At 38.1% G+C, this 24843-nt stretch overlaps 14 protein-coding genes and 1 non-coding gene across 15 annotated transcripts, besides 4 other annotated features; 10 read left to right on the plus strand and 5 right to left on the minus strand.

The window, feature by feature from the left end:
• Positions 1-75: 75 nt before the first annotated feature.
• Positions 76-1296, plus strand: CTR1 (high-affinity Cu transporter CTR1; the record flags this gene model as incomplete). Its single annotated transcript, NM_001184221.1, has 1 exon — positions 76-1296. The coding sequence occupies one exon, from the start codon at positions 76-78 to the stop codon at positions 1294-1296; it is 1221 nt and encodes a 406-aa protein (NP_015449.1).
• Positions 1297-1828: 532 nt separating this feature from the next.
• Positions 1829-3193, plus strand: YLH47 (Ylh47p; the record flags this gene model as incomplete). The annotated part of the gene is made up of 1 exon (NM_001184222.1): positions 1829-3193. One exon carries the CDS (start codon positions 1829-1831, stop codon positions 3191-3193), a length of 1365 nt encoding a protein of 454 aa, NP_015450.1.
• A 757-nt stretch (positions 3194-3950) lies between these two features.
• Positions 3951-4988, plus strand: YPR127W (pyridoxine 4-dehydrogenase; the record flags this gene model as incomplete). The annotated part of the gene is made up of 1 exon (NM_001184224.1): positions 3951-4988. The coding sequence occupies one exon, from the start codon at positions 3951-3953 to the stop codon at positions 4986-4988; it is 1038 nt and encodes a 345-aa protein (NP_015452.1).
• Positions 4989-5085: 97 nt separating this feature from the next.
• ANT1 (Ant1p) lies at positions 5086-6072 on the minus strand (the record flags this gene model as incomplete). Its single annotated transcript, NM_001184225.1, has 1 exon — positions 5086-6072. One exon carries the CDS (start codon positions 6070-6072, stop codon positions 5086-5088), a length of 987 nt encoding a protein of 328 aa, NP_015453.1.
• A 482-nt stretch (positions 6073-6554) lies between these two features.
• On the plus strand, positions 6555-7604 carry SCD6 (Scd6p; the record flags this gene model as incomplete). The annotated part of the gene is made up of 1 exon (NM_001184226.1): positions 6555-7604. One exon carries the CDS (start codon positions 6555-6557, stop codon positions 7602-7604), a length of 1050 nt encoding a protein of 349 aa, NP_015454.1.
• A 174-nt stretch (positions 7605-7778) lies between these two features.
• On the minus strand, positions 7779-8366 carry NAT3 (peptide alpha-N-acetyltransferase complex B subunit NAT3; the record flags this gene model as incomplete). The annotated part of the gene is made up of 1 exon (NM_001184228.1): positions 7779-8366. The coding sequence occupies one exon, from the start codon at positions 8364-8366 to the stop codon at positions 7779-7781; it is 588 nt and encodes a 195-aa protein (NP_015456.2).
• A 466-nt stretch (positions 8367-8832) lies between these two features.
• Positions 8833-9635, plus strand: RPS23B (40S ribosomal protein uS12 RPS23B; the record flags this gene model as incomplete). Its single annotated transcript, NM_001184229.1, has 2 exons — positions 8833-8897; positions 9263-9635. 2 exons carry the CDS (start codon positions 8833-8835, stop codon positions 9633-9635), a joined length of 438 nt encoding a protein of 145 aa, NP_015457.1.
• Positions 9636-9845: 210 nt separating this feature from the next.
• On the minus strand, positions 9846-11078 carry SPN1 (transcription factor SPN1; the record flags this gene model as incomplete). Its single annotated transcript, NM_001184230.1, has 1 exon — positions 9846-11078. One exon carries the CDS (start codon positions 11076-11078, stop codon positions 9846-9848), a length of 1233 nt encoding a protein of 410 aa, NP_015458.1.
• Positions 11079-11424: 346 nt separating this feature from the next.
• TOM5 (Tom5p) lies at positions 11425-11577 on the plus strand (the record flags this gene model as incomplete). The annotated part of the gene is made up of 1 exon (NM_001184307.1): positions 11425-11577. One exon carries the CDS (start codon positions 11425-11427, stop codon positions 11575-11577), a length of 153 nt encoding a protein of 50 aa, NP_015459.1.
• Positions 11578-11918: 341 nt separating this feature from the next.
• On the plus strand, positions 11919-12725 carry MSS18 (Mss18p; the record flags this gene model as incomplete). Its single annotated transcript, NM_001184231.1, has 1 exon — positions 11919-12725. The coding sequence occupies one exon, from the start codon at positions 11919-11921 to the stop codon at positions 12723-12725; it is 807 nt and encodes a 268-aa protein (NP_015460.1).
• Positions 12726-13101: 376 nt separating this feature from the next.
• CTF4 (chromatin-binding protein CTF4) lies at positions 13102-15885 on the plus strand (the record flags this gene model as incomplete). Its single annotated transcript, NM_001184232.1, has 1 exon — positions 13102-15885. One exon carries the CDS (start codon positions 13102-13104, stop codon positions 15883-15885), a length of 2784 nt encoding a protein of 927 aa, NP_015461.1.
• A 341-nt stretch (positions 15886-16226) lies between these two features.
• On the plus strand, positions 16227-17948 carry RRP9 (ribosomal RNA-processing protein RRP9; the record flags this gene model as incomplete). The annotated part of the gene is made up of 1 exon (NM_001184234.1): positions 16227-17948. The coding sequence occupies one exon, from the start codon at positions 16227-16229 to the stop codon at positions 17946-17948; it is 1722 nt and encodes a 573-aa protein (NP_015463.1).
• Positions 17949-18378: 430 nt separating this feature from the next.
• Positions 18379-18506: a long terminal repeat (Ty1 LTR).
• A 6-nt stretch (positions 18507-18512) lies between these two features.
• Positions 18513-18846: a long terminal repeat (Ty1 LTR).
• Positions 18513-24430: a mobile genetic element (YPRCTy1-2; Ty1 element, LTR retrotransposon of the Copia (Pseudoviridae) group; contains co-transcribed genes TYA Gag and TYB Pol, encoding proteins involved in structure and function of virus-like particles, flanked by two direct repeats).
• Positions 18869-24137, minus strand: YPR137C-B (gag-pol fusion protein; the record flags this gene model as incomplete). Its single annotated transcript, NM_001184394.2, is given in 1 exon segment — positions 18869-24137. Coding segments are annotated over 1 exon segment (5268 nt in total).
• YPR137C-A (gag protein) lies at positions 22815-24137 on the minus strand (the record flags this gene model as incomplete). Its single annotated transcript, NM_001184393.1, has 1 exon — positions 22815-24137. One exon carries the CDS (start codon positions 24135-24137, stop codon positions 22815-22817), a length of 1323 nt encoding a protein of 440 aa, NP_058192.1.
• Positions 24097-24430: a long terminal repeat (Ty1 LTR).
• A 113-nt stretch (positions 24431-24543) lies between these two features.
• Positions 24544-24617, plus strand: YNCP0019W. Its single transcript has one exon. It is a non-coding gene; the product is annotated as a tRNA-Asn (tRNA).
• Positions 24618-24843: the final 226 nt, after the last annotated feature.

Here is a 24843-nt window from a genome sequence, read left to right on the forward strand (position 1 = left end):
GCGGCGACTCAAATTACATTTGTTGGAAGAATCGAATAGAAAATAAAAAAAAGTGTATTATATTTGACATTCAAAATGGAAGGTATGAATATGGGTAGCAGCATGAATATGGACGCCATGTCTAGTGCATCCAAGACAGTAGCATCGAGTATGGCGTCGATGAGCATGGATGCGATGTCTAGTGCCAGCAAAACGATATTATCGAGCATGTCATCGATGAGCATGGAAGCGATGTCCAGTGCGAGCAAAACGTTGGCGTCGACTATGTCGTCAATGGCAAGTATGTCGATGGGAAGCAGTTCAATGTCAGGTATGTCTATGTCGATGAGCAGTACACCAACAAGCTCCGCCAGTGCACAGACAACTTCTGATTCTAGCATGTCAGGCATGTCAGGTATGTCATCGTCTGATAACAGTAGCTCTTCAGGGATGGATATGGACATGAGTATGGGAATGAACTATTATCTGACTCCCACATATAAAAACTATCCAGTTTTGTTTCACCATTTGCATGCAAACAATAGTGGTAAGGCTTTCGGTATTTTCTTATTATTTGTTGTGGCTGCTTTCGTCTACAAACTACTGCTTTTCGTTAGTTGGTGCCTTGAAGTTCACTGGTTTAAAAAATGGGACAAGCAAAATAAATATTCCACTTTACCTTCAGCAAACTCCAAAGACGAAGGAAAACATTATGACACAGAGAATAATTTTGAAATTCAAGGTTTACCTAAGCTGCCAAATTTATTAAGCGATATATTTGTTCCATCTTTAATGGATCTCTTTCATGACATTATAAGGGCGTTCTTAGTATTTACCTCTACGATGATTATTTATATGTTGATGCTTGCTACCATGTCTTTTGTTTTAACATACGTTTTTGCTGTAATTACTGGGTTAGCTTTATCGGAAGTCTTCTTCAATAGATGCAAAATAGCCATGCTAAAGAGGTGGGACATCCAAAGAGAAATTCAGAAAGCGAAGAGCTGTCCTGGCTTCGGTAACTGCCAATGTGGTAGACATCCCGAACCCAGCCCTGATCCAATTGCTGTTGCCGATACCACTTCCGGAAGTGATCAAAGTACTCGCCTGGAAAAGAACAACGAATCTAAAGTTGCGATTTCCGAAAATAATCAAAAGAAAACACCTACACAAGAAGAGGGATGTAATTGTGCCACAGACTCAGGAAAGAATCAAGCAAACATAGAGCGCGACATCCTTGAGAATTCCAAGTTGCAGGAACAGTCCGGGAATATGGATCAAAACTTACTTCCGGCCGAAAAATTCACTCATAACTAATAACTAGACAAGGTTCGTCCACCTATATCTTCTTCTTCCAATATCTCTATACATCAAAATAAGAATATCGTTCATTTCTCAGAAGCTCAAAAAAAATCTCAAAATGGATACTTCTAATGCCCTCATGAAGAGGAAAGAAAATAATAGACACAGCGACCTTCCTATAAATAACAGACTTGTATATAGTTGAATGTCTAAGTAATTTTAATTCAAAAATCCTTAACTATATTACCACCTTGCAATAATAAGAGTGAAGTGTTAAAAATGATACTTGCTTGCCTTCATCGAGTTACCGTTGTCTCCCACGTTTCTTTTTTCTCGTTGGACAGAATTGCTTCCGCGCGAACATTTTCCACTTTTATTTGAAAGAGGACATTATTCAGATCGTGTCAGTCTCATCTAATTGGCAAAGTGGCAATTTTCGAAATAACAAGATAACTGCATAAAGTAACACTTGTCGAATTGAAAGTATTTTGCCAGTGATATTTAGGTTCGAGTAAAGAAAATTTCATAAAGAAATCAACAAGACACAATGCTGAAATACAGGTCTTTGCCAATCAAGAGAGCAATCCATCATCCGGCACCAGGAATTACTCCAATTTCTCCCCGTATTATGGTAAGCAGGTTGAGAGTAATACCATCTTTTAATTTGAAGTTCAATCGTTGGAACTCTTCGGTGCCAGAAAGCTCGAAAAAGGAGTTAAAAACGACAGACGGAAACCAAGAAAGTGCGAGTAAGGTCTCTCCAGTAAAAGAGAAGGAAAAAGTACCCTTTAAGGTTAAGATGCAAAAAGCCCTTCGTCATTATTGGGATGGTTCCAAACTTTTGGGGTTGGAGATAAAAATTTCTTCCAAATTGCTCATGAAGAGTGCTGCAGGCTACCCATTGACGAGAAGAGAAAATTTACAACTGAAAAGAACTACTCAAGATATCGTTCGGTTGGTTCCATTTGCTGCTTTCCTCATTATACCCTTTGCTGAACTTCTTCTTCCATTTGCATTAAAGTTATTCCCCAATTTACTTCCTTCTACTTATGAATCAAGTAAAAAACGCGAGAATAAACTAGAAAATTTAAGAAACACAAGGAAGTTAATGTCTGAAATCATAAAGAATAACAAGTCCCATTTTAAACCTAATAATATTTCCGAGGAACAAAAAGCTTTGTTTAACAGGTTCTACACACATGTCCGTGCTACAGGAGTGCCGGAGTCTCGTCAACAGCTAATCGAAGTAGCTAGATTATTCACTGATGATACTGTATTGGATAATGTGACAAGACCTTACTTGATTGCATTAGCGAAGTATATGAATTTGCAACCATTCGGCACTGATGTGATGCTACGTTACCGTATCAGATACAAAATGCTTGAATTGAAAAAAGATGATCTATCTATATATTACGAGGATGCAGAACAACTCTCCCTCTCTGAATTGAAAACAGCATGCGCCTCCAGAGGTATTAGAAGTGTAGACGTAGAGCCTAGCGTGTTATATTCGAATCTAAGATTGTGGCTGAACATGAGGCTCAAGGATAAGATCCCATCCACGCTGTTAATCATGGCTACTGCCTATAACTACGGTAATGTGCAATCAAAGGAGTCATTGTACGACGCATTATGTGACGTTTTAATCGGTATCCCTGATGAACTATACCATGAGGTTAAAGTAAACGTCGTTAAGGAAGATGAGGCATCCGCTAAGCAAAAATTGAAACAATTGAGGGAGCAAGAAGAAATTATGAAGGAAGAAGAGCAGCAAGAAGAGAACGCCATTGTGAGCGTCAAGGATGAGTTGAGCTTGGACGACCAAGACAAGAACATAGATGCGGCTGCTCCAGACGTAAAACCGCATGACACCAAGCCTATCGGAGAAGCCGCTGCCATCAAAGAGAAGTAACCCAGTTTTCACCTGGCCCATTAAACCGCACGATACACTCTCCGCTACTCTCGCCAACATTCTTTTTATACATACTTGCACGAAACTGCTTTTTTAGCAATGAAAAGAAAATGTAGTGAACTCTACTATAGATTTTGTACATAAGATAAATAAAATACACTACTATATGAAATTTTTGTTTGTAAAGCTGGTGTTTGCACACATAGATAGTATCAACGTAGGGGATCAACACATGCACGACTACTAGAAGCCTTACCCGTAACTTCTTGCATATCTGCTTTGCCAATATTTTTTTTTAAAGTTATTTCTTAAACTACTCCTCGTGCTGTCCACATTTTTACCCGTTAGTTGTTAGACAAAAAAAAAGCGCAACTATCTCCCTTTTGCGCATCTCCCAAGTCCTTTACCAAATATATTAGAAGAATGACACCCGGCCGAGACGGATGAAGCGGCCGTCTCGGCCGCCTTAGGAAGGGATCTGCGTTTTTGTTCGTTAATGAGGTAATCAAGGGCGTACTTGGTAGAACGGTACTAAGTTAATCATTGCTGCTCTCCCTCAAAATTACTCAAAGAATAGAGTGTCTATTGAACCGTAGAATAGGCATTTATTATATAAGGGGTTGTCAATTTACCAAATTTTTTACTTCATCTCAGGACTCTCTCTTAAAATTATTTTCCTTGCCATTTTCTATGTTATGTAGAATAGAAAAACAGGTACATATTAACTAAAATATACACCAAAAAAAGTAAAAATAAAATGTCTGTCGCCGATTTGAAAAACAACATCCACAAGTTAGATACTGGCTATGGTTTAATGAGTTTGACTTGGAGAGCCGAGCCTATCCCTCAGTCGCAGGCTTTCGAGGCCATGCACAGAGTGGTTGAGTTATCCAGAGAACGTGGGCACAAGGCCTTTTTCAACGTTGGTGAATTCTATGGTCCCGATTTTATTAATTTGTCGTATGTTCACGACTTCTTTGCGAAATACCCAGATTTGAGAAAGGATGTGGTTATCAGTTGTAAAGGTGGTGCAGACAATGCTACCTTAACCCCCAGAGGCAGTCACGATGATGTTGTACAAAGCGTAAAGAATTCAGTTAGTGCTATTGGTGGCTACATCGACATCTTCGAAGTCGCAAGAATCGACACTTCCCTATGCACGAAAGGAGAGGTCTACCCCTACGAATCGTTCGAAGCGCTTGCTGAGATGATCTCCGAAGGCGTTATTGGCGGTATTTCATTAAGTGAAGTTAATGAAGAGCAAATTAGAGCTATTCACAAGGATTGGGGAAAGTTTTTGACCTGCGTTGAAGTGGAACTTTCTTTGTTCAGTAATGACATTTTACACAACGGAATTGCTAAAACATGTGCTGAATTGGGGTTGTCCATCATCTGCTACTCCCCACTGGGCAGAGGATTGTTGACAGGTCAATTGAAGTCAAACGCTGATATCCCTGAGGGTGACTTTAGAAAGTCGTTAAAGAGATTTAGCGACGAGTCTTTGAAAAAAAACCTGACCTTGGTCAGGTTTCTACAGGAAGAAATAGTCGACAAGCGCCCACAAAACAACTCCATTACTCTTGCACAACTGGCTTTGGGATGGGTTAAGCACTGGAACAAAGTTCCGGAATACAGTGGCGCCAAATTTATCCCAATTCCAAGTGGCTCTTCTATTTCCAAGGTTAATGAAAACTTTGATGAACAGAAAACCAAACTTACCGATCAAGAGTTCAATGCCATTAACAAATATTTGACTACTTTCCATACTGTTGGTGACAGATACGAAATGGCGTAAGGTTAAAAAAGTGAATCTCCATTGTTTATATAAATTTTAAATTTGATATGTAAAGATTCTAAACGCAATGTGCTTATTTCAGTAATAGTAAGGATTCTCAAGTGGAAGCCAGCTTGCGTTGTCCGTTGTGCTTTAGGAAAAAAGAAGAGTACAAGAATATTAGCCTCTTTAAAGATTTTGTCAATTCTCCTCTGAAAGCAAACAACAGACCTTGCACAATGACACCCTTTGTCAATTGAGGAAGAACTCCCTTCCAAAGAGATTTTAACCCTTCATTTTTGTACAAGTATAGTAGCGCTTCTTGGAAAGTAGTGAATTTAGAGCCAGCGCTTTGAAGCATTGCTTTAGCGACAATCAAGGGTTGCGTAACTAGAGTCGAAATCATCTTGGAAAGGACACCCAAAATGAAATTTTGCACTGCTGACAAACTGCCAGCATCGTTGGAATGGTCATGGAAAAAAACTTCTTTAAGTCTTTGAAAAGAGGCATATGTGATGGAAGGATTTATCGTCAATGCTAAACCTGTTCTTAAACCTTTCCAAAAAGCAGTTATGTCCCCATTATTTTCACGGTAAATGTCCTTAATAACGTTGGTAAATTTGGCAGACTCTGCAGAATGGACTGTTTGTTGTCTTGTAGCTACCACAGCCATGGGACTAGTAAAAAGTTGCGATATACTGGCAGCTGCTACCCCAAGTACCAATTCTTCAATCGTAGAAGGTGTGATAGGACCATCGCGGTTTTTCAGTGATTGCAGTCCTAACAGCTTATGTTTCATGTAGGACTTTCTGATAAATGTGTACCAAAAGAAATAAACAAAATTCTGGACAAATGTGGCCACCGTAGTGACTGTCATACCTTGATACAGACCCAAAATACCCTTTTCTTTGAATATGTTTATCATGCAATCTACAACATTCTTATATCTCCTATTGGGCAAAACTTTACCTTCGTTACTATCCTCACTTGAAGAAGGAGATACTTGTGACTGAATGATCGTCTTCGATAAATCCAGCGGATAAACTGCAATATTGGCCATTGCCGAAGCCACAGCGCCAGTTAATGCAGACTCTAGAGTTAACATTGATGATATGCTCGTAACAATCTTGGCCTAGCTTCCAGGGTGTCTGTACTTTTACGCAGCATCATATTTTCTCTATTTTTTGCACATCTTCTTGCTCTTCTTATATTTACCAATTATCTGAAATAGTCACTCGGACCGAGATGCAAAAATCGGATTTAAAACTCGATCCGAGGAGAACACCAAATGACACAACTTCTATCAATGCAATTGCCCTCTAAGTATCATAGATGCCGCTATTTTAAATGACAGTGCAATCGATTTCCATATTAAATGGATAAAGGTGTTTATTATGAAGATACCCATTACTGACGTATATGTAATGATTCCTCAGTCCAGTACCATAGTCCCGTCACCTTACACGGTGGAAAAATTAAACTGTACCCGCGATTGTAAAGAATAACGTGGAGGCAGTCAGAAAGAACAATAAACGAATAGTGAGGATGTCGTAGAAGAAGCATTCATCGAAAAACAGCAGCAAGGCAATGTCGCAGTACATCGGTAAAACTATTTCTTTAATCTCTGTGACTGACAACAGATATGTGGGGCTGTTAGAAGATATTGACTCTGAAAAGGGTACCGTGACTTTGAAAGAAGTTCGCTGTTTTGGTACAGAAGGTCGCAAGAACTGGGGTCCTGAAGAAATTTATCCGAATCCTACGGTATACAATTCTGTAAAGTTCAACGGCAGTGAAGTCAAGGATTTAAGCATTTTAGATGCTAACATCAATGACATACAGCCGGTTGTTCCTCAAATGATGCCACCCGCTTCACAATTCCCTCCTCAACAAGCTCAATCTCCACCCCAGGCTCAAGCTCAAGCACACGTGCAAACAAACCCCCAAGTTCCAAAGCCCGAATCCAATGTGCCAGCAGCTGTCGCTGGATATGGTGTTTACACCCCAACTTCGACAGAAACCGCTACTGCTAGTATGAATGATAAGAGCACTCCTCAAGACACCAATGTAAACTCGCAAAGTAGGGAAAGAGGTAAAAATGGTGAAAATGAGCCAAAATATCAAAGAAACAAGAATAGATCAAGTAATCGCCCTCCTCAATCCAACCGCAATTTCAAAGTCGATATTCCGAATGAAGATTTTGACTTTCAATCAAATAATGCAAAATTCACGAAAGGTGATTCCACTGATGTGGAAAAAGAAAAAGAATTAGAATCAGCTGTTCACAAGCAGGATGAATCTGATGAGCAGTTTTATAATAAAAAATCGTCTTTTTTCGACACCATCTCCACTTCTACTGAAACTAATACCAATATGAGATGGCAAGAAGAAAAAATGTTGAACGTTGACACCTTTGGACAAGCTTCTGCCAGACCAAGATTTCACTCTAGAGGCCTCGGTCGTGGGCGTGGAAATTATAGGGGAAACAGAGGAAACAGAGGAAGAGGCGGCCAACGTGGAAACTACCAAAACAGAAATAACTACCAAAATGATAGTGGCGCCTATCAGAACCAAAACGACTCGTACAGCAGACCAGCCAACCAGTTTTCGCAACCTCCTTCCAACGTTGAATTTTAAAATGATGTTTCTATGTAAATTAAGTATATCATTCAGTATGTACATACAAAAATCAAATTAATAGTATTATAGTCCGCGCCTCTGGATAGTATTATTTTAGTGCGTATCGCAAAATATGAATAGCACAGAGGTTCATTATTATGTTCTGAGTATGAGGACGAGGTAATACATACCTTAAAATCTTACATCATGTGGATAGCATTTATGGCTTCTTCCATCCGGCCGTACGCTTCTGTTCCTGTCCCTAGCCATAGCTTTTCTCATATCAAAAGCATCTTTATTGTCATCTACTTTTTTCAGGGTATCTGGATACCCATCTTCAGCTGAGTTATAATATCCCACCACTCTCCTGTAGACACTGTATCCCAATTTTTCGTAAAGTTTGATGGCCAATTGGTTATTGCACTTGACGAAAAGATCGATAAAGTTGACTTCATGGGGCATGACATCGGTCATGGTCTCCAAAGTATTACATAACTTCGAAGCTAGCGATATTCGGCGGAATCTTGGAGCTACTGTCACTGCAGTTATATGAGTGTGCCACTCCGTGGTCTTGCCTTCTGTTTTTGCCATCATGTAACCAGAGATATTATGCTTAAATGTAGGATCAACAGTCATTTCTGAACTTTTGAAAAAAAGGTCTGGCCATATTATCATGTATTCAAAATAAAACTCTAAAGGGAAGTTTTCTGTTAAGATATCAAGGTTGACATTGTTAGTTTTGAATAAATCGACAGGTTCAAAAGGCTGAATTGTTGTCATTTCTCGAATCCTCCTGTCTCTTTCCTTGAATATTCTCAATGTTCCACTATCTTTCACATAAGCAATATTGTGAACTATATATACTTCATTAGATATTGCTTCAACATTAATATTAATAAAAAGGACATGCATAAAGTAACATCCGAACATCTCCAAACACCCATACATATTTATATTATCGACGAGGGAATTTTTTTCTTCCCAGGCCCACCAACGTGCGCCCACCGCTATGTTTTTTGCGCCTAGGTAGGTGGGCTAGCTTCTATGTATCAAAGCTCCTTCTGCGCAGCCGAGGTTTTGCTAAGCACTACCGCATTGGAATGACTGTGTTTGTAGGAGCTCCTTGTCTCCACGCTTTCGCAATTTTCAAGATCGAGATACTATTAGTGATGGTAAGGTTATGAAGCTTACATGTTTAATATTGTAGATTCCAGAAGCAGGTAAGAACAACAAACTACAAGAAAAGATGGGTAAAGGTAAGCCAAGAGGTTTGAACTCCGCTAGAAAGTTGCGTGTCCACAGAAGAAACAAGTATGTACAATTATAGAAGATTGCACTATGGTTGAAAGATTTTCATAATAAGTAGAAGAAAGGATCGGCCATTGCTACCATGAAATGAGTTGGAAGCTTGAAAAAGTAAGGGAGAATAATTTTGCAAGAAACTAGGGTAGGGCTACTTAATTTATTATAGCCATTTGAATTCATCAGCTTTTAGGAGGAGAAAGGCCATTTTGCGAATTTTGAATAAGAAAGTCCACAAGTGATGAAACTGAAAATCTACAATGAATTTCTGCCATCTCAGATAATGAATTCACTACGAGAACCTCATTTACTAACAAATTTATTAATCTTTTTGATGAAACTATGTTTTGTCAAAAGTTAATCGTTTAAAACAGCCGTTGGGCCGAAAACAACTATAAGAAGAGATTATTGGGTACTGCCTTCAAGTCTTCTCCATTCGGTGGTTCTTCTCACGCCAAGGGTATTGTCTTGGAAAAGTTGGGTATCGAATCCAAGCAACCTAACTCTGCTATCAGAAAGTGTGTTAGAGTTCAATTAATCAAGAACGGTAAGAAGGTTACTGCTTTCGTTCCAAACGATGGTTGTTTGAACTTTGTCGATGAAAATGACGAAGTCTTGCTAGCCGGTTTCGGTAGAAAGGGTAAGGCTAAGGGTGATATTCCAGGTGTTAGATTCAAGGTCGTTAAGGTCTCTGGTGTCTCCTTGTTGGCTTTGTGGAAGGAAAAGAAGGAAAAGCCAAGATCTTAAGCAGAGTTATATTACGATTTCATAATTCGAAAAATTCTACTGTGTATGTATATGTTTAAGAGATTAAATAATTCTTCAAAATCATCAAACATCAAGCTTATTTAATAATCCTCTTAATAAAACCACCTAGTGTTATTTCGAATTTCTTAAACAAAAAACACATACATATGATACATATCTCAAAGCATTACGGAATTACCTGTTTTGTTATTATTTATGCTTCTTGTTTAATCTTGAAGTCAACCTCTTGTACATCTCACTATTGTTTAAAGTGGAACCAACACCAACTGCTCTTGCGTTTGTAGGTACTGCGCTAAGGTTACTCACAGGAGCATACTTGTAATCAGTAGTGGTTTGTGCTGGTGCGGCAGCCCTGTTTCTCCTTGCAGCAGCTTGTTCGTACAAGGTTTGTACCGAAGAACCACGAGAGGTAGGATCTTCACCAGACTTAGATTTCTTTTTCCTATTTTTGGCAGAATCCATAACGGATTTCTTTCTCAATTTTTCAGAATCAAACTCTAATTGCATTATTCTCTTATCTCTGTAGTTATCTGAAGCACCAATAATAGGTCTTGTCCACTCCGCAATTAATTTTTCAGCCAACCTAGCTAGTTGAGCTTCGACACGCTTGGACTTTGTATAAAAGATAACTACTCTCCCCAAACCACTCTCCTTCAGGTGTTCAGTTTTCACTGGTAGATCGTTTAAAGCTGCAAAGAGTGACTTTTGAATCTCAAAAGATGGCAGAGACCCATCAGGTAAGGGTTCCAACCATATTCTGACACTTTGAAGTAAGTTATTATCCAAAATGGTGTCTGCCAAGTTTGCCTTTGACAGTACGCTTACCACCTTCGGCAACAATTTGACCTTCTGCATGGCAATCAGCGAAGTATCTCCAGTTTCTATTCTCTTATTTAAAGTATCGATGTCCAACTGTGCTGCAATATTCATTTCGTCTTTAAGCCTTAGAATTTTTTCATCCAAGTACTGTTCTAAATCGTCTTCATCCCTCCTCGTTCTTCTAACCTTTGGTTTTTTCAATATACGGTCCAGTTTTTCTTCCAATTCCTGTCTACTACTTGGAGTAGCACTTGAATCTCTATCTTTACTAGCCCTATTTTCCACCGTTGGTTGAAGACTCTGATCATTATGCTCCTCCTTTTCTAGGTCGTCATCTGAGAAATCTGTGCTAATGTGCTTACGTTTCCTTTCTGCAGCTTCTACGTTACTATTTTCGTCTATTGCGGCTTCCTCGTTCTTTTCTCCGTTATCTGGGTCTTTAGTATCATTGGAGGTACCTTTTGAAGTTTCTTGGGGTTCCATACTTTGATTTTGTTTTGTATTTTCATTCTCAGCGTTTATAGTTGACTTTTGGGAGGAAGCTGTCCCATCTTCTGGTGTCGCTTCCACCACTTTGGGTTGTTCTTGATCGGCTGTACTCATTGCTAATTGATATGTTTTTGCCTTTTATTACTAAAAGTTCCTCTATATATACTTCAGAGGACAATAAACTCCCTTGATATGGCCTGCATATACTTTACAAGTGCTATCAAACAAAGATGCTGGGCAATGAAGCTGACAGTTAACTCTTCCAAAACTTCCCTTCAAAGAAATTGTGAGAGAAAAAAACCTTCTTGTTACCCTTCTTTGGAAGAATACCGCACATCATAAAATCAAGAAATGAATTCGAAAGTTTACTCTTTCTTTCTAGAGGCGTTACACCAATATTAGCGAATTGCAGTTTCCCACAAAAGGCGTCCATTGGCATCAAATAACTAGATAGTATAAAATGTTTGGTCTACCTCAACAGGAAGTCTCCGAAGAGGAGAAAAGAGCTCATCAAGAACAAACTGAGAAAACCTTGAAACAGGCCGCTTATGTGGCTGCGTTTCTTTGGGTTTCCCCAATGATCTGGCATTTGGTGAAAAAGCAATGGAAATAATTCCCCACTGAAGAAAAAAGATTGCATCTATGAATGACACTAAAATATGTTTCTCTTTTTGTATTTGCTTTTGATTAAATAATGGTCAATTTGCGCCCCCCACCTTATATAGTTTAGAGAAAGACGTGTAAATATTTTTTAAAAAATTGATACTGCTCTAATGAGCCTAAATCTCCTTTCTTCGCTTGTATATATGCGTATTCTGTATGTTTGTCCAGGCAGATTTTTCGGCTTTTTTTACCAGCTTTTATTATTAAAATGTGATAACCTTAATTGAAGGTTGCGATACAAAATAATCCTTTATTACGCATAACCAAGGAAAAGAGAAAATCAGTGCACATATGGGTTTACCTGAAGTTAACTTTCTTCGAAAAAACTGCATACTTGTGGAGTTAAAATTATTCTATCAAACAGTATACCCACCGAAGGAACTATATTGGAATAACCGAATAACTGCAGAATTGAGTACATTCTCCAATATTAAGTATGCAAGGCCGACTTTCGCAGTAAATAATGGCACATTTCAGAGAACAAGACCGAAATTAGACTTGGTACTGGCTTCATCTGATATTCGTAAGCTGGCTACGGTTTTATTTAATTTAAAAGCTCTCATAATGAATACGAAGGGTGAGGAACCCACTCTAACCACGATGACTAGTGTCCAAACGAACGAAGAGAAAAATGATAACCTGGAACAGAAATATTCAAGTCTGCTAGATAGATGGAATGGGAAAGTAGAAGTGCATGATTCTCCTTTCCTTCAACTCCAACGGGACAGCAACCTTTTGTTTGCTGAGAGGCCGGTACGTTACGTTAGCACTACAGAAGGTGAAGGCGTGGACATATCTAGTGAAGAGTTTTTCAGGTTAGAGGAAGAACAGTGCCGAAGGAATTATGATGTTTTGGTCGATGAACATTCTACACCATCAGTCGGGATGAAAGACGGCCAATACGGACCAAATATAATTCACTTTGAACCGTCGCTGTACCACACATATTCTTCTCTACCAATGAGTATGAAATTTTGGTTAAATGGTCTAGAAGACGACGAAACGACGATGATGAACATTGATGAGAAGTCAGCCGAAAATCTGGATATATTATTACATGGTTTCAAAGGATTTTCGAACAAGCGCGTTAAAGGATGAATTAATCATCCTCTTCATGTACTACTTATGTCCAATTTGAGTGTAAAATCACAGGTACAAGGCTTATCCATATTCGTATATATCTTCATAATGTTTCATAATTGCTTCAGAAAATTATTCAAAACGTCTTGTGATATTCATTAGGTGAAATCGTAGTTTGCCTGATACTTGAAAGAATCTCACCTGGAGAATGGGTGTTTTCACTAAGATTCGTTAATTTCCACTAATGATTAATTGTTAACTGTTTAACGCGACGCGTAATAAAGTTTCCTGAATACGCCAACATATGGGAACATATAGATTAAATTAATAAGAAAGCTTGGGAAAAATAATTGAGAAGGGCAAGAAGTGACGTAAATATACTAGACGTACTATTATGGTTTCAGTTATAGACAAGCTTGTTTTTGACTTTGGTGGGAAAACTCTGGTCTCTCTCGCACCAGATAATAATACTTTGTGTGTAGCCAATAAAAATGGCTTAACCAAGATTCTGAAGACAAATAACCCAGAAGAAGAGCCAGAGACTTTAGATTCTTCCAAATTGGTCTCGTCTATAAAATGCTATTCAAACTCGCACTTTCTGATGACTACAATGCAAGGTGATGCTCTTAGGTATAACATCGATTCTAGTCAAGAAGAATTATTGGCTAGATTTGCTTTACCCCTACGTGACTGCTGTGTTATTCATTCAGGTAAAATGGCCGTATTTGGAGGAGACGACTTAGAACTAATCCTTTTGGAATTGGACGATGAAACACACAAAAAACATGCCATTAAAATCGATGAACAAGTTTCTCAAATTTCTTACAATTCACAGATGAATATTTTAGCAGTTTCAATGATAAATGGTAAGGTACAAATTTTTTCTCTGACATCTACTATTCCAAACAAAGTTCATGAGTTAAATGATTACATAGTGGCCAATTCATATGATGATACACACAGAGATAAGATACTCTCGAATATGATGGATGATATAGATAAAGACAATGATAATGACCTGAGTGAAACGGCTGATCCAGATGAGAACAATGTAGCTGATCCAGAATTCTGTGCTGCTAATAGAATTTGCACGAGAGTGGCTTGGCATCCGAAGGGTCTGCATTTTGCGCTACCATGTGCAGATGATACAGTAAAAATATTCTCTATAAAGGGATATTCCCTACAAAAGACGTTGTCCACAAATCTCTCATCAACAAAGGCTCATTTCATTGATTTGCAATTTGACCCGTTACGTGGAACTTACATTGCGGCAGTAGATTTAAATAATAAGTTAACGGTATGGAATTGGGAAACTTCCGAGATCCACTACACCAGGGAATTCAAAAGAAAAATTACTAATATTGCCTGGAAAATCCAAGCGGACTCAAAAACTCTAGACCTTGTTTTAGGTACCTGGTCCGGTAGTATAGCCATTGTCCAAAATTTGGCAGAGTCCGTAGTATCTAATATACCTGACCAATCTGTTGCTGAATCTTCAACTAAACATGGGCTTTTTGTAGACTCCGAATCTGACTTGGAAAACTTAGAGGGAAATGATGATATAAACAAAAGCGATAAGCTATTTTCAGATATTACTCAAGAAGCGAATGCGGAAGATGTGTTCACTCAAACACACGACGGCCCCAGTGGATTAAGTGAAAAGAGAAAATACAACTTCGAAGATGAAGAAGACTTTATTGATGATGACGATGGTGCTGGTTATATTAGTGGCAAAAAACCACATAATGAACATTCTTATTCGAGAGTACACAAGACTCATTCGTTTCCAATCAGTTTGGCAAACACAGGAAAATTTCGTTATATGCCTTTTTCTCCAGCGGGAACACCTTTTGGCTTTACTGACAGGCGTTATTTGACAATGAATGAAGTGGGCTACGTATCTACTGTCAAGAATAGTGAGCAATACAGCATAACTGTCTCTTTTTTTGATGTTGGACGTTTTAGAGAATACCATTTCGAGGACTTATTTGGCTACGATTTATGCTTCCTAAATGAAAAAGGCACTTTATTTGGCCAATCCAAAACTGGGCAGATACAATATAGGCCACACGATAGCATACATTCAAACTGGACCAAGATTATTCCTTTGCAAGCTGGTGAGAGAATAACAAGTGTGGCAGCCACCCCGGTTCGCGTTATTGTTGGTACATCATTAGGCTATTTCAGAAGTTTCAATCAATTCGGGGTTCCATTTGCTGTTGAAAAGACATCCCCAATTGTAGCGCTTACTGCTCAGAATTATAGGGTTTTTTCAGTACATTATTCGCAGTTTCATGGCCTTTCATACTCTTTATCTGAATTGGGTACTTCTAGTAAAAGGTACTATAAAAGAGAGTGTCCACTTCCAATGAGTTTACCAAACATTAATTCTGATATGAAAAAAGACGCAAATCTTGACTACTACAATTTTAATCCGATGGGCATCAAAAGTTTGTTCTTTTCAAGCTACGGAGATCCATGCATTTTTGGGTCCGACAACACGCTTCTATTGTTATCAAAGTGGAGATCACCAGAAGAAAGTAAATGGCTCCCTATTCTAGATAGCAACATGGAAATATGGAAGATGTCAGGAGGGAAGGAAACGACAGATATACATGTCTGGCCCTTGGCTTTGGCGTATGACACATTGAATTGTATCTTAGTTAAGGGCAAGCATATATGGCCCGAGTTTCCCCTTCCGTTGCCATCCGAAATGGAGATTAGAATGCCAGTATTTGTTAAGAGTAAATTACTAGAGGAAAACAAAGCTATATTAAATAAAAAGAACGAAATTGGAGCTGACACCGAAGCGGAAGAAGGGGAAGAAGACAAAGAAATACAGATTCCTGTTTCTATGGCGGCGGAAGAAGAGTATCTGCGCAGCAAGGTTTTGTCAGAGCTGTTGACAGATACACTCGAAAATGACGGTGAAATGTACGGCAACGAAAATGAGGTATTGGCAGCATTGAACGGTGCATATGATAAGGCTTTGTTACGTTTATTTGCGTCTGCATGCTCAGACCAAAATGTTGAAAAGGCTCTTTCGCTTGCTCATGAATTAAAACAAGATAGAGCACTTACTGCAGCCGTTAAGATATCAGAAAGAGCTGAGCTGCCCTCTCTCGTTAAAAAAATTAATAATATAAGGGAAGCTAGATATGAACAGCAATTGAAATAAAAAAATGTAAAATATATATACGCAAGAGACAATTATTTGATACCTGTTCATTTGTTCAAATCATCGTTCAAAATGCTCCCACATTAACATATATTTCTTTGAATGCGACGATAATAAAGAGTTACGTTGAACATGATCTGAGCTGGAAGCGTCCTTGCGAATTTTCGCGAAAGGAAAAAGTGAAAAAATATGAAAAAAAAAAAAAGAGATGACATTTTATAGATGAGCTTTGATTAAACAGTGTAACACCTGGTCCTGTACCGTAAATATTCAAATAAGCATCAATTCAAAGTTCTTTATTTCTTCTTTAGCATTTCAAAATTATAGAAAATCTAGAAAAGATGTCAGATGTTACCCAACAGAAAAAGAGGAAAAGATCCAAAGGAGAAGTTAATCCATCAAAACCCACAGTAGACGAAGAAATCACAGATCCATCCTCAAACGAAGATGAACAACTAGAAGTTTCGGATGAAGAAGACGCATTGGAATCTGAAGAAGAATTCGAGGGTGAAAATCCAGCCGATAAAAGAAGGAGGCTTGCAAAGCAATATCTGGAGAATCTGAAAAGCGAAGCTAATGACATTTTAACTGATAATAGGAACGCTGAAGAAAAAGATTTAAACAATCTCAAGGAAAGAACAATCGACGAGTACAACAATTTTGATGCTGGAGATTTGGATAAGGATATCATTGCGTCCAGGTTAAAAGAAGACGTTGCTGAACAGCAAGGCCGAGTCTTCAGATATTTTGGCGATAAACTTCTAATATCTGAAGCAAAACAGAGCTTTACCAGGGTAGGGGAAAATAACCTTACTTGCATTAGTTGTTTCCAACCCGTTTTAAACAAATACACCTTCGAGGAATCATCTAATGGCGATAAGAACAAAGGTAGGTTATTTGCCTATACAGTTAGCAAAGACTTACAACTCACCAAATATGACATTACTGACTTTAGCAAAAGACCAAAGAAGCTAAAATACGCTAAAGGAGGAGCAAAATATATACCTACGAGCAAGCACGAATATGAGAATACCACAGAAGGCCATTATGACGAAATCTTAACTGTAGCAGCCTCACCAGATGGTAAATATGTTGTCACAGGTGGAAGAGATAGGAAGTTAATTGTATGGAGCACAGAATCTCTATCACCCGTTAAAGTTATTCCAACAAAGGATCGCCGAGGGGAAGTTTTATCGTTGGCTTTTAGAAAAAATTCTGATCAGTTATATGCATCCTGCGCAGATTTTAAGATAAGAACATATTCAATAAATCAATTTTCCCAGTTGGAGATTCTTTATGGGCATCATGATATAGTGGAAGATATATCTGCGTTGGCGATGGAAAGGTGTGTTACCGTTGGTGCCCGTGATAGAACAGCTATGCTTTGGAAGATTCCTGACGAGACCAGACTAACATTTAGAGGTGGCGATGAACCTCAAAAGCTACTAAGGAGATGGATGAAAGAAAACGCTAAGGAGGGAGAAGATGGAGAAGTCAAATATCCTGATGAATCAGAGGCACCTTTATTTTTCTGCGAGGGTAGTATTGACGTTGTGAGTATGGTGGATGATTTTCACTTTATAACAGGCTCCGATAATGGTAATATATGTCTATGGTCTCTGGCGAAGAAGAAACCTATCTTCACGGAAAGAATTGCCCATGGTATTTTACCTGAGCCCTCTTTCAATGACATTTCGGGGGAAACCGATGAAGAATTAAGAAAAAGACAGTTGCAAGGCAAGAAATTGCTACAACCATTTTGGATCACATCTCTTTACGCTATTCCATATTCGAATGTATTCATATCTGGATCATGGAGTGGATCGCTAAAAGTTTGGAAAATTAGTGATAATCTCAGATCATTTGAGTTGCTAGGTGAATTATCTGGCGCTAAAGGTGTAGTTACCAAGATTCAGGTTGTAGAAAGTGGTAAACATGGGAAGGAGAAGTTCCGTATTTTGGCTAGTATTGCCAAAGAACACAGACTCGGTAGATGGATTGCAAATGTTTCAGGTGCCAGAAATGGTATATATTCAGCTGTCATTGACCAAACAGGCTTTTAGATTGCTGATATTGCCGTAATTTTCCATGCCCTTTTCACTCTCTCAGAACGCAAAGCGGCTCCGGCTCCCAAGTATATAGAAATAAGCATATAGAATGAAATGTATCTTTTGTAAAATATCTAAAAAAAAAATAGTACATGTATTTTAGTCTTTTTGGTACATTAAAAAAGTTTTCATTGTCACGTATCTGCAATGGCATTCTTCACAAAGCATGTTAGATGCGGGGGGAGGGGAATGATTATGGACAAGAAGACCAATATTATTATTTATTCTTCAATGGAATCGGAAATAGAATGAAGAATTATGACTCCCTGATATGCGAATAGTTTGAACCTAAAACGCGCCAGGACTGTTTAAAAATAACAAAATCGAACATTGTTAGAATGAAACTCTAACATGTTATCTATTTAGTAGTATGAACGGAAGGATAAATAATCGAAATATTATTATGTAGAAATACCGATTCCATTTTGATTCTTATATTCTCGAGAGAACTTCTAGTATATCTGTATACATAATATGATAGCCTTTACCAACAATGGAATCCCAACAATTATCGAATTATGAGAAATGGGTGAATGTTGAGATAATTGTTGGGATTCCATTGTTGATAAAGGCTATAATATTAGGTATACAGAATATACTAGAAGTTCTCCTCAAGGATTTAGGAATCCATAAAAGGGAATCTGCAATTCTACACAATTCTATAAATATTATTATCATCATTTTATATGTTTATATTCATTGATCCTATTACATTATCAATCCTTGCGTTTCAGCTTCCACTAATTTAGATGACTATTTCTCATCATTTGCGTCATCTTCTAACACCGTATATGATAATATACTAGTAATGTAAATACTAGTTAGTAGATGATAGTTGATTTCTATTCCAACATACCACCCATAATGTAATAGATCTAATGAATCCATTTGTTAGTTAATAGTTTAAATGTTTTTATCGGAAGAGGTTTTGTCATCACATCAGCAATGTTCTTCTTGGTCTCGATGTAGTATACGTATAGATTATTACCTGATACTTCATCTCTAAGTCTCATTGCCTTTGTGCCAAAAAATCTGTTTCTAAATTTCTCTTCATTTGTAGACTTAATTATACTGATCGTTGATCTACTATCAGTAAGTAAGCCTTTAATAATTGGTTTCTTGTTAAGTTCTTGCACAAGGTGACTGAGGTTATTCAATAGCGGAATAGCTTCACTGACTGCGTGTATTTCTGCTTCTGTAGTTGAAGTGCATGTTAACGAAGCCTTTGTCGACTTTCCTCCAATCACTTTTCCGTTGAGTAGGAAAATGTTACCAATTTGTGACTTGTAATATGGTTGGTTACCATATGAAGCATCGCTTATTGCGACTAGTTTATTATCTGGCTCGGTAGGTTTGTTTTTGTGCCATATCAGTTGTTTATCTCTAGTGTCCCACATGAATTGTATTAACTCATATGTCATGTCTAAAACTTGCCTAGAGGGGAATAGTATATGTTGAGCAAGTGTGTTGATGTAGTATAGTAAGTCAAATCTAAATTTATATCCAACATATGAAGCTAGACCAATCAACTTTTGCATTTCATGTACCTTCTCTTTGTATTCATCTTCATCTATTTCTAGTTCATCCTGGTCTATATAAAGACCTGGTTGACCTGGAGCGCTAAGTTTTCTTCCTTTTGGATTCAAAGGTACGTTTAATTTGGGTATTTTCTCAGTTAATGAGTTTTCCATACCTAATTTCATGTATTTACCTCTTTGATATTTGATTTCTAAGCCAAGTATGTCGTACTGAATTTCGTTATCACTTTCACCCAGATTTATTATCTTTGTATCGTATTGTTTCTTGAGTGTTGTTATGATTTTCTTATTTGCATTTAAGTCTTTGCTGAACAATATCATATCATCAACGAATAAGCAAATTGTTACTTGACTATTCTTAAATACGCATGACCATCCACGAACTTCTTCCATACCACACTGTTTTATCAGGTATGATTTGATAGTTTCGTACCAGTTCGCTCCACTTTGTTTCAATCCATAATGTGATTTCTTCAAACGTATCAACTTATCATTCATTCCTAAATGTGGTGGAGGTCTTATGTATAATTCTTCTTTGATGTCTGCATACAAATATGCCGAAGATATGTCTAATTGTGTAATATAGTAGTTATTGTCTAATGCAAGTGACAGGGATGTCATCAACGCATAATGATGTACAGTGTTGGATTGCATACCTGTATCGTACGTATCAGGATGCTGAATGTCACCTCTTGCAACAAATCTAGCTTTATGAGTTCCGTCACGTTTCTTGTTGAAGATAAACATTGAGTTTATTACTCTTTTAGGGTCTATTTCTTTTCTGTCATAATATTTGTCAGTGTCCCAAGTATTCATTTTCAATAGTTGGTTGACTTCTTTGTGGTATGCCTCGATATATTTTTCTTTTTCTTTAATATCTTTATTATAGGTGATTGCCTCATCGTATCGTAAGGTTGTCCGTATTGGTTTGATTGATTTTACTGCTTTTACAGCTGCAATCAGGTGAATTCGTTTCTTCGATCTCGGAGGTTCTAAACTACGCATATTCTTAGTATTCCATGTGTCTCGTGATACCTTAATTTCAGTTTCATTATCTTCTAATGATCTTTTCTTACTGTTGATAGTAGTATAGGCATTAGAGTCACCAATACCACCCAAACTGGAATTAGTTTGATGAGAATTTATCGGTGGGAGTTCTTTAAATGGGTCAGGGAATTCGGTAGGAGATTCTGGAGGTAGATCAGGGAGTGGGAGATCAGCGATGATAGATTCCTCGGTATTCTGTTCAGAAACAGTAGTTGGCGTTTTGATAGGAACAATATTGTGCGATGAATTATTTTCCGGTGGAGAAGCATCGATTGAAGGTGAACGGTGTATAATCCTTTTCTCAGTCTCTTGGTCACTTATCTGCGGAACAGTTTTGTTGTTGGTACCACCCGTACTGGATATTGGTACGTTTGTATGATTAGTCTCATTTTCACTGTACGAGTCTGAGTGTCTGAAATCTTTAGATTTACTGGCGTGCGACGACTCATGTGTGTTAGATTGGGACATGGGAGCAAGTAAAGGAACATTTAATTTATGCATACCACCCGAACCGGTACTCTCGATATTGGAAATTTGGGGGGTGCTAGATCTCTTCTTTGATGGAAGAATATTAGATTCAGATATGTTGGGGTCAACTTCTCTGGGTGCGCGAATATTGGTTTTAGAAACACGTTTCGAATCTTCAGTATGAGTTGACGGAGGTGTGGAATCGGTTGGACTCACAGCTTTTGAAAGGACATTTCTCGGTTGCTCAGGATGTAGTTCAATGTCGGATTGGAAGTCATGGTCAGATTCTATGTTAAGATCATTGGATTCTTGGATCTCATTTGACGCAATGAACGAATGATATGAAGCAGTTAAACGGTTTAAGTCTTCATCGAAAGTGAGTGCGTCGTAATTGAATTGATCTAATCTGGATTCCTTGCCCTGAAGAATAACATAGTTAGTTGTATCTACTGTCTTCTTTAAGGATGGAAGATAGATGATATATCCATAAGAGTTTCGAGACGGATGTAGAGCGTAGCCTGGGATGCCACGAGGATGTATTTTGGAGTTAGGGTTGTGATCATTGACGATAACAGGTTGACCGAAAGGTAACAAAGTACTGATATCAAGTCCTGCCAAGCCAGCATGTTGTCTTGCAGATTTTTTGCTTTTAGGTGAAGCTAGTGAATTTCTCACAATAGTAGAAAATTCGATTGCAGAGAACCATAAATGGTTCGGTAAACCACTACATTGCAGTTGAGTACGGCAGTCATCTAATAAGGTACGGTTTAGCCGTTCAGCGACTCCATGTGCTCGGGAATCCGCTGTGGTTGTATAGCATGGAGTTATACCATTTTTTTCAAGGAATTTATGGAGAGTTCTGTTAGTATACTCAGAACCACGGTCCATTTGTATAACCAAGACACTGGCCTGAAACTGGTTTTTAATAAAAGCTAGTATCGTAGTAAAAACATCGAGGATAGAGTCCTCGCGACGGTCGTGTAATGGATAAACCCAACGGAATTTTGTTGTCTCATCAGTAAATGAGATGAAATAGGATGGTGCACTTTTTGGTAGGTTGTGAACTGGACCAAATATGTCAGTATGTAGGTATTGAAAGGGTTCGTATGAATTTTGGTATTTTAGTCGTGAACCTTTGATATGTCTGTGTTTGGTGCTTTTGCCGATTAAACAATCAGGACATTGATAGTCAATAGCACTAGACCAGTCGACATCTGATTCGTTAAAATACGTGATGGTGTTATTTTTAAGTGAGTATCGAATTGTCTGTGCATTGGCATGCGCAAGCATTCGATGAATGAAAGGATAAGGATATTTGCGTGTACTTTCACTTGTATGGACATTATTGATGGTGGGTACGGAGATATTTGATGGAAGCAAGTACTTTTTAGATACCCAGTAAAAGTCTCCATATTTTACGATAGGTGCAAGTACAGTGCCGTCAGACCGTTCTAAGACGTTTTTGGTAAAGCATGCTGTGATATCTACTGCAGCCAATTCATTCAAACTGAGTAAGTCATAGGCTATGTTAGGAGTGTGCAATACCTTTATTGATGTTTTGGTGTTGTCCTGGAAGTGAAATTGTAGGTCACCAATAGCGTTAATTGGTATATTTCTTTTTTGAGCATCAACTACGTTTATGTCAGGATTAGATGATGCTGAGTGTATGTGATGAGCAGATCTTATAAGGGTTCGTGATGCTCCTGAATCGAGAAGGAGGTGTCCAGGGAGTTCATCATCAGAATGATTAGTATGATTTACTGTAGATTCAGTAAGTTTCTGGCCTAAGATGAAGGTCGTGCTTATTGTTCAATTGAATCGGTTCAGTAGTTGATTTACTGATGGAATCGTTGTCCGTGCTGGGAGAGTTATTAGATGTGGATACATTGTGAGCCCTGGCTGTTTTCGATTTCGAATTATTTGTTTTTTGAGGATTCCGAGCTATAACTTTGGGTTTGGTTGTATTCGTATAGCTGCGAGAATCATTCTTCTCATCACTCGGATTTCTCCTGTAATTAGGTTTACTGTTTCTCGATCCCTGTTGTTCTTCATAAATAGCATGGATATCTAAGAACAGTTCAGCGACTGTCATATTTAGATGTCGATGACGTGTGTAGCGTAAAAATTTATATTCGCCAGATAGACCTCTCATAATTAATTGGCATGCGACCTTGTTATTGATATGAATGCCATTATTGTTCAGTCTGTCGATAATGTTTGTGACTTTTGTTTCAAATGCATCTGCAGGTGTACTGCCATTATATTGCAAATTTGCCAGGGTCACAATGTCGTTTGCCTCTTGGGTATCAGATTGCATTTTTTCAATACTTTTGGAAAGAATTTTCATGATATCCGTATAATCAACGGATAGGATGTCTTTGACCCAGGTAGGTAGGAATTGAGAGGGAGCAAATATTTGAAAAGTGTTATACAAGAAGGTGAGTTCATCATCAGTGATCTGACGTACGGGTTTTCCGTTTACTGTCGGAATAATACCACCGAGATTCGAGTTTTGTAAAAATTTGATGTATGTTTTAACCCAATTTGGAAAGTCATTAGGTGAGGTTAACATTGGTGGTGGTCTGACATATTTTTTAGTGGATGTCATATCAGAGTCCGCTGAGGATGAATCAGTAAATGTATTACCTGACTCAGGTGATGGAGTGCTCAGAGGCGTTCCAACTGATGATGGATACTGCGGAAACTGTGATTGTGGCCCAGGTGGAAAGTACATAGGCGACATTTGATAAGGTGTATACGGAATCATAGATGGGTGTCCGTAAAATGACCAACCAGATGGATTGGCTTGGTTTTGGGTCATCATGCACTGCTGTGGGTACGGCCCATTCTGTGGTGAATGTGACTGAGCAGTTTGAGGAGAGGCATGATGGGGGTTCTCTGGAACAGCTGATGAAGCAGGTGTTGTTGTCTGTTGAGAGTTAGCCTTAGTGGAAGCCTTCTCACATTCTTCTGTTTTGGAAGCTGAAACGTCTAACGGATCTTGATTTGTGTGGACTTCCTTAGAAGTAACCGAAGCACAGGCGCTACCATGAGAAATGGGTGAATGTTGAGATAATTGTTGGGATTCCATTGTTGATAAAGGCTATAATATTAGGTATACAGAATATACTAGAAGTTCTCCTCAAGGATTTAGGAATCCATAAAAGGGAATCTGCAATTCTACACAATTCTATAAATATTATTATCATCATTTTATATGTTTATATTCATTGATCCTATTACATTATCAATCCTTGCGTTTCAGCTTCCACTAATTTAGATGACTATTTCTCATCATTTGCGTCATCTTCTAACACCGTATATGATAATATACTAGTAATGTAAATACTAGTTAGTAGATGATAGTTGATTTCTATTCCAACAAATTATTCATCAAATACATCTCGATATCCATATTTTGGTTGCAAAGAAATAAATACCGGAGATATGATTCAGATGTGGAAGCGGTTTTAAAGTCCCAATTCATCATTATTTGCGACTCCATGGCCAAGTTGGTTAAGGCGTGCGACTGTTAATCGCAAGATCGTGAGTTCAACCCTCACTGGGGTCGTATTTTTTACTAAATTAGTTTTTTTTTAGGGAACAGACGTTAAGTTTTTTAATATTATTATGGCATATAGAATGGTGAGTAAAAATACCAAATGATGAAATGAATTTGTTTTGTGAGTCTATGATAAAATGCAGAATATAAAATTAAAAAGTTCAGAAATAAATAAATAAAAAAAAATCTAGTATCGCGGCACTTCCGTTCAATGTGCCGACGAGCAGTTACTGGG

Source organism: Saccharomyces cerevisiae, chromosome XVI (assembly GCF_000146045.2).
Source record: "Saccharomyces cerevisiae S288C chromosome XVI, complete sequence".
Taxonomy (NCBI): Eukaryota; Fungi; Ascomycota; class Saccharomycetes; order Saccharomycetales; family Saccharomycetaceae; genus Saccharomyces; species Saccharomyces cerevisiae.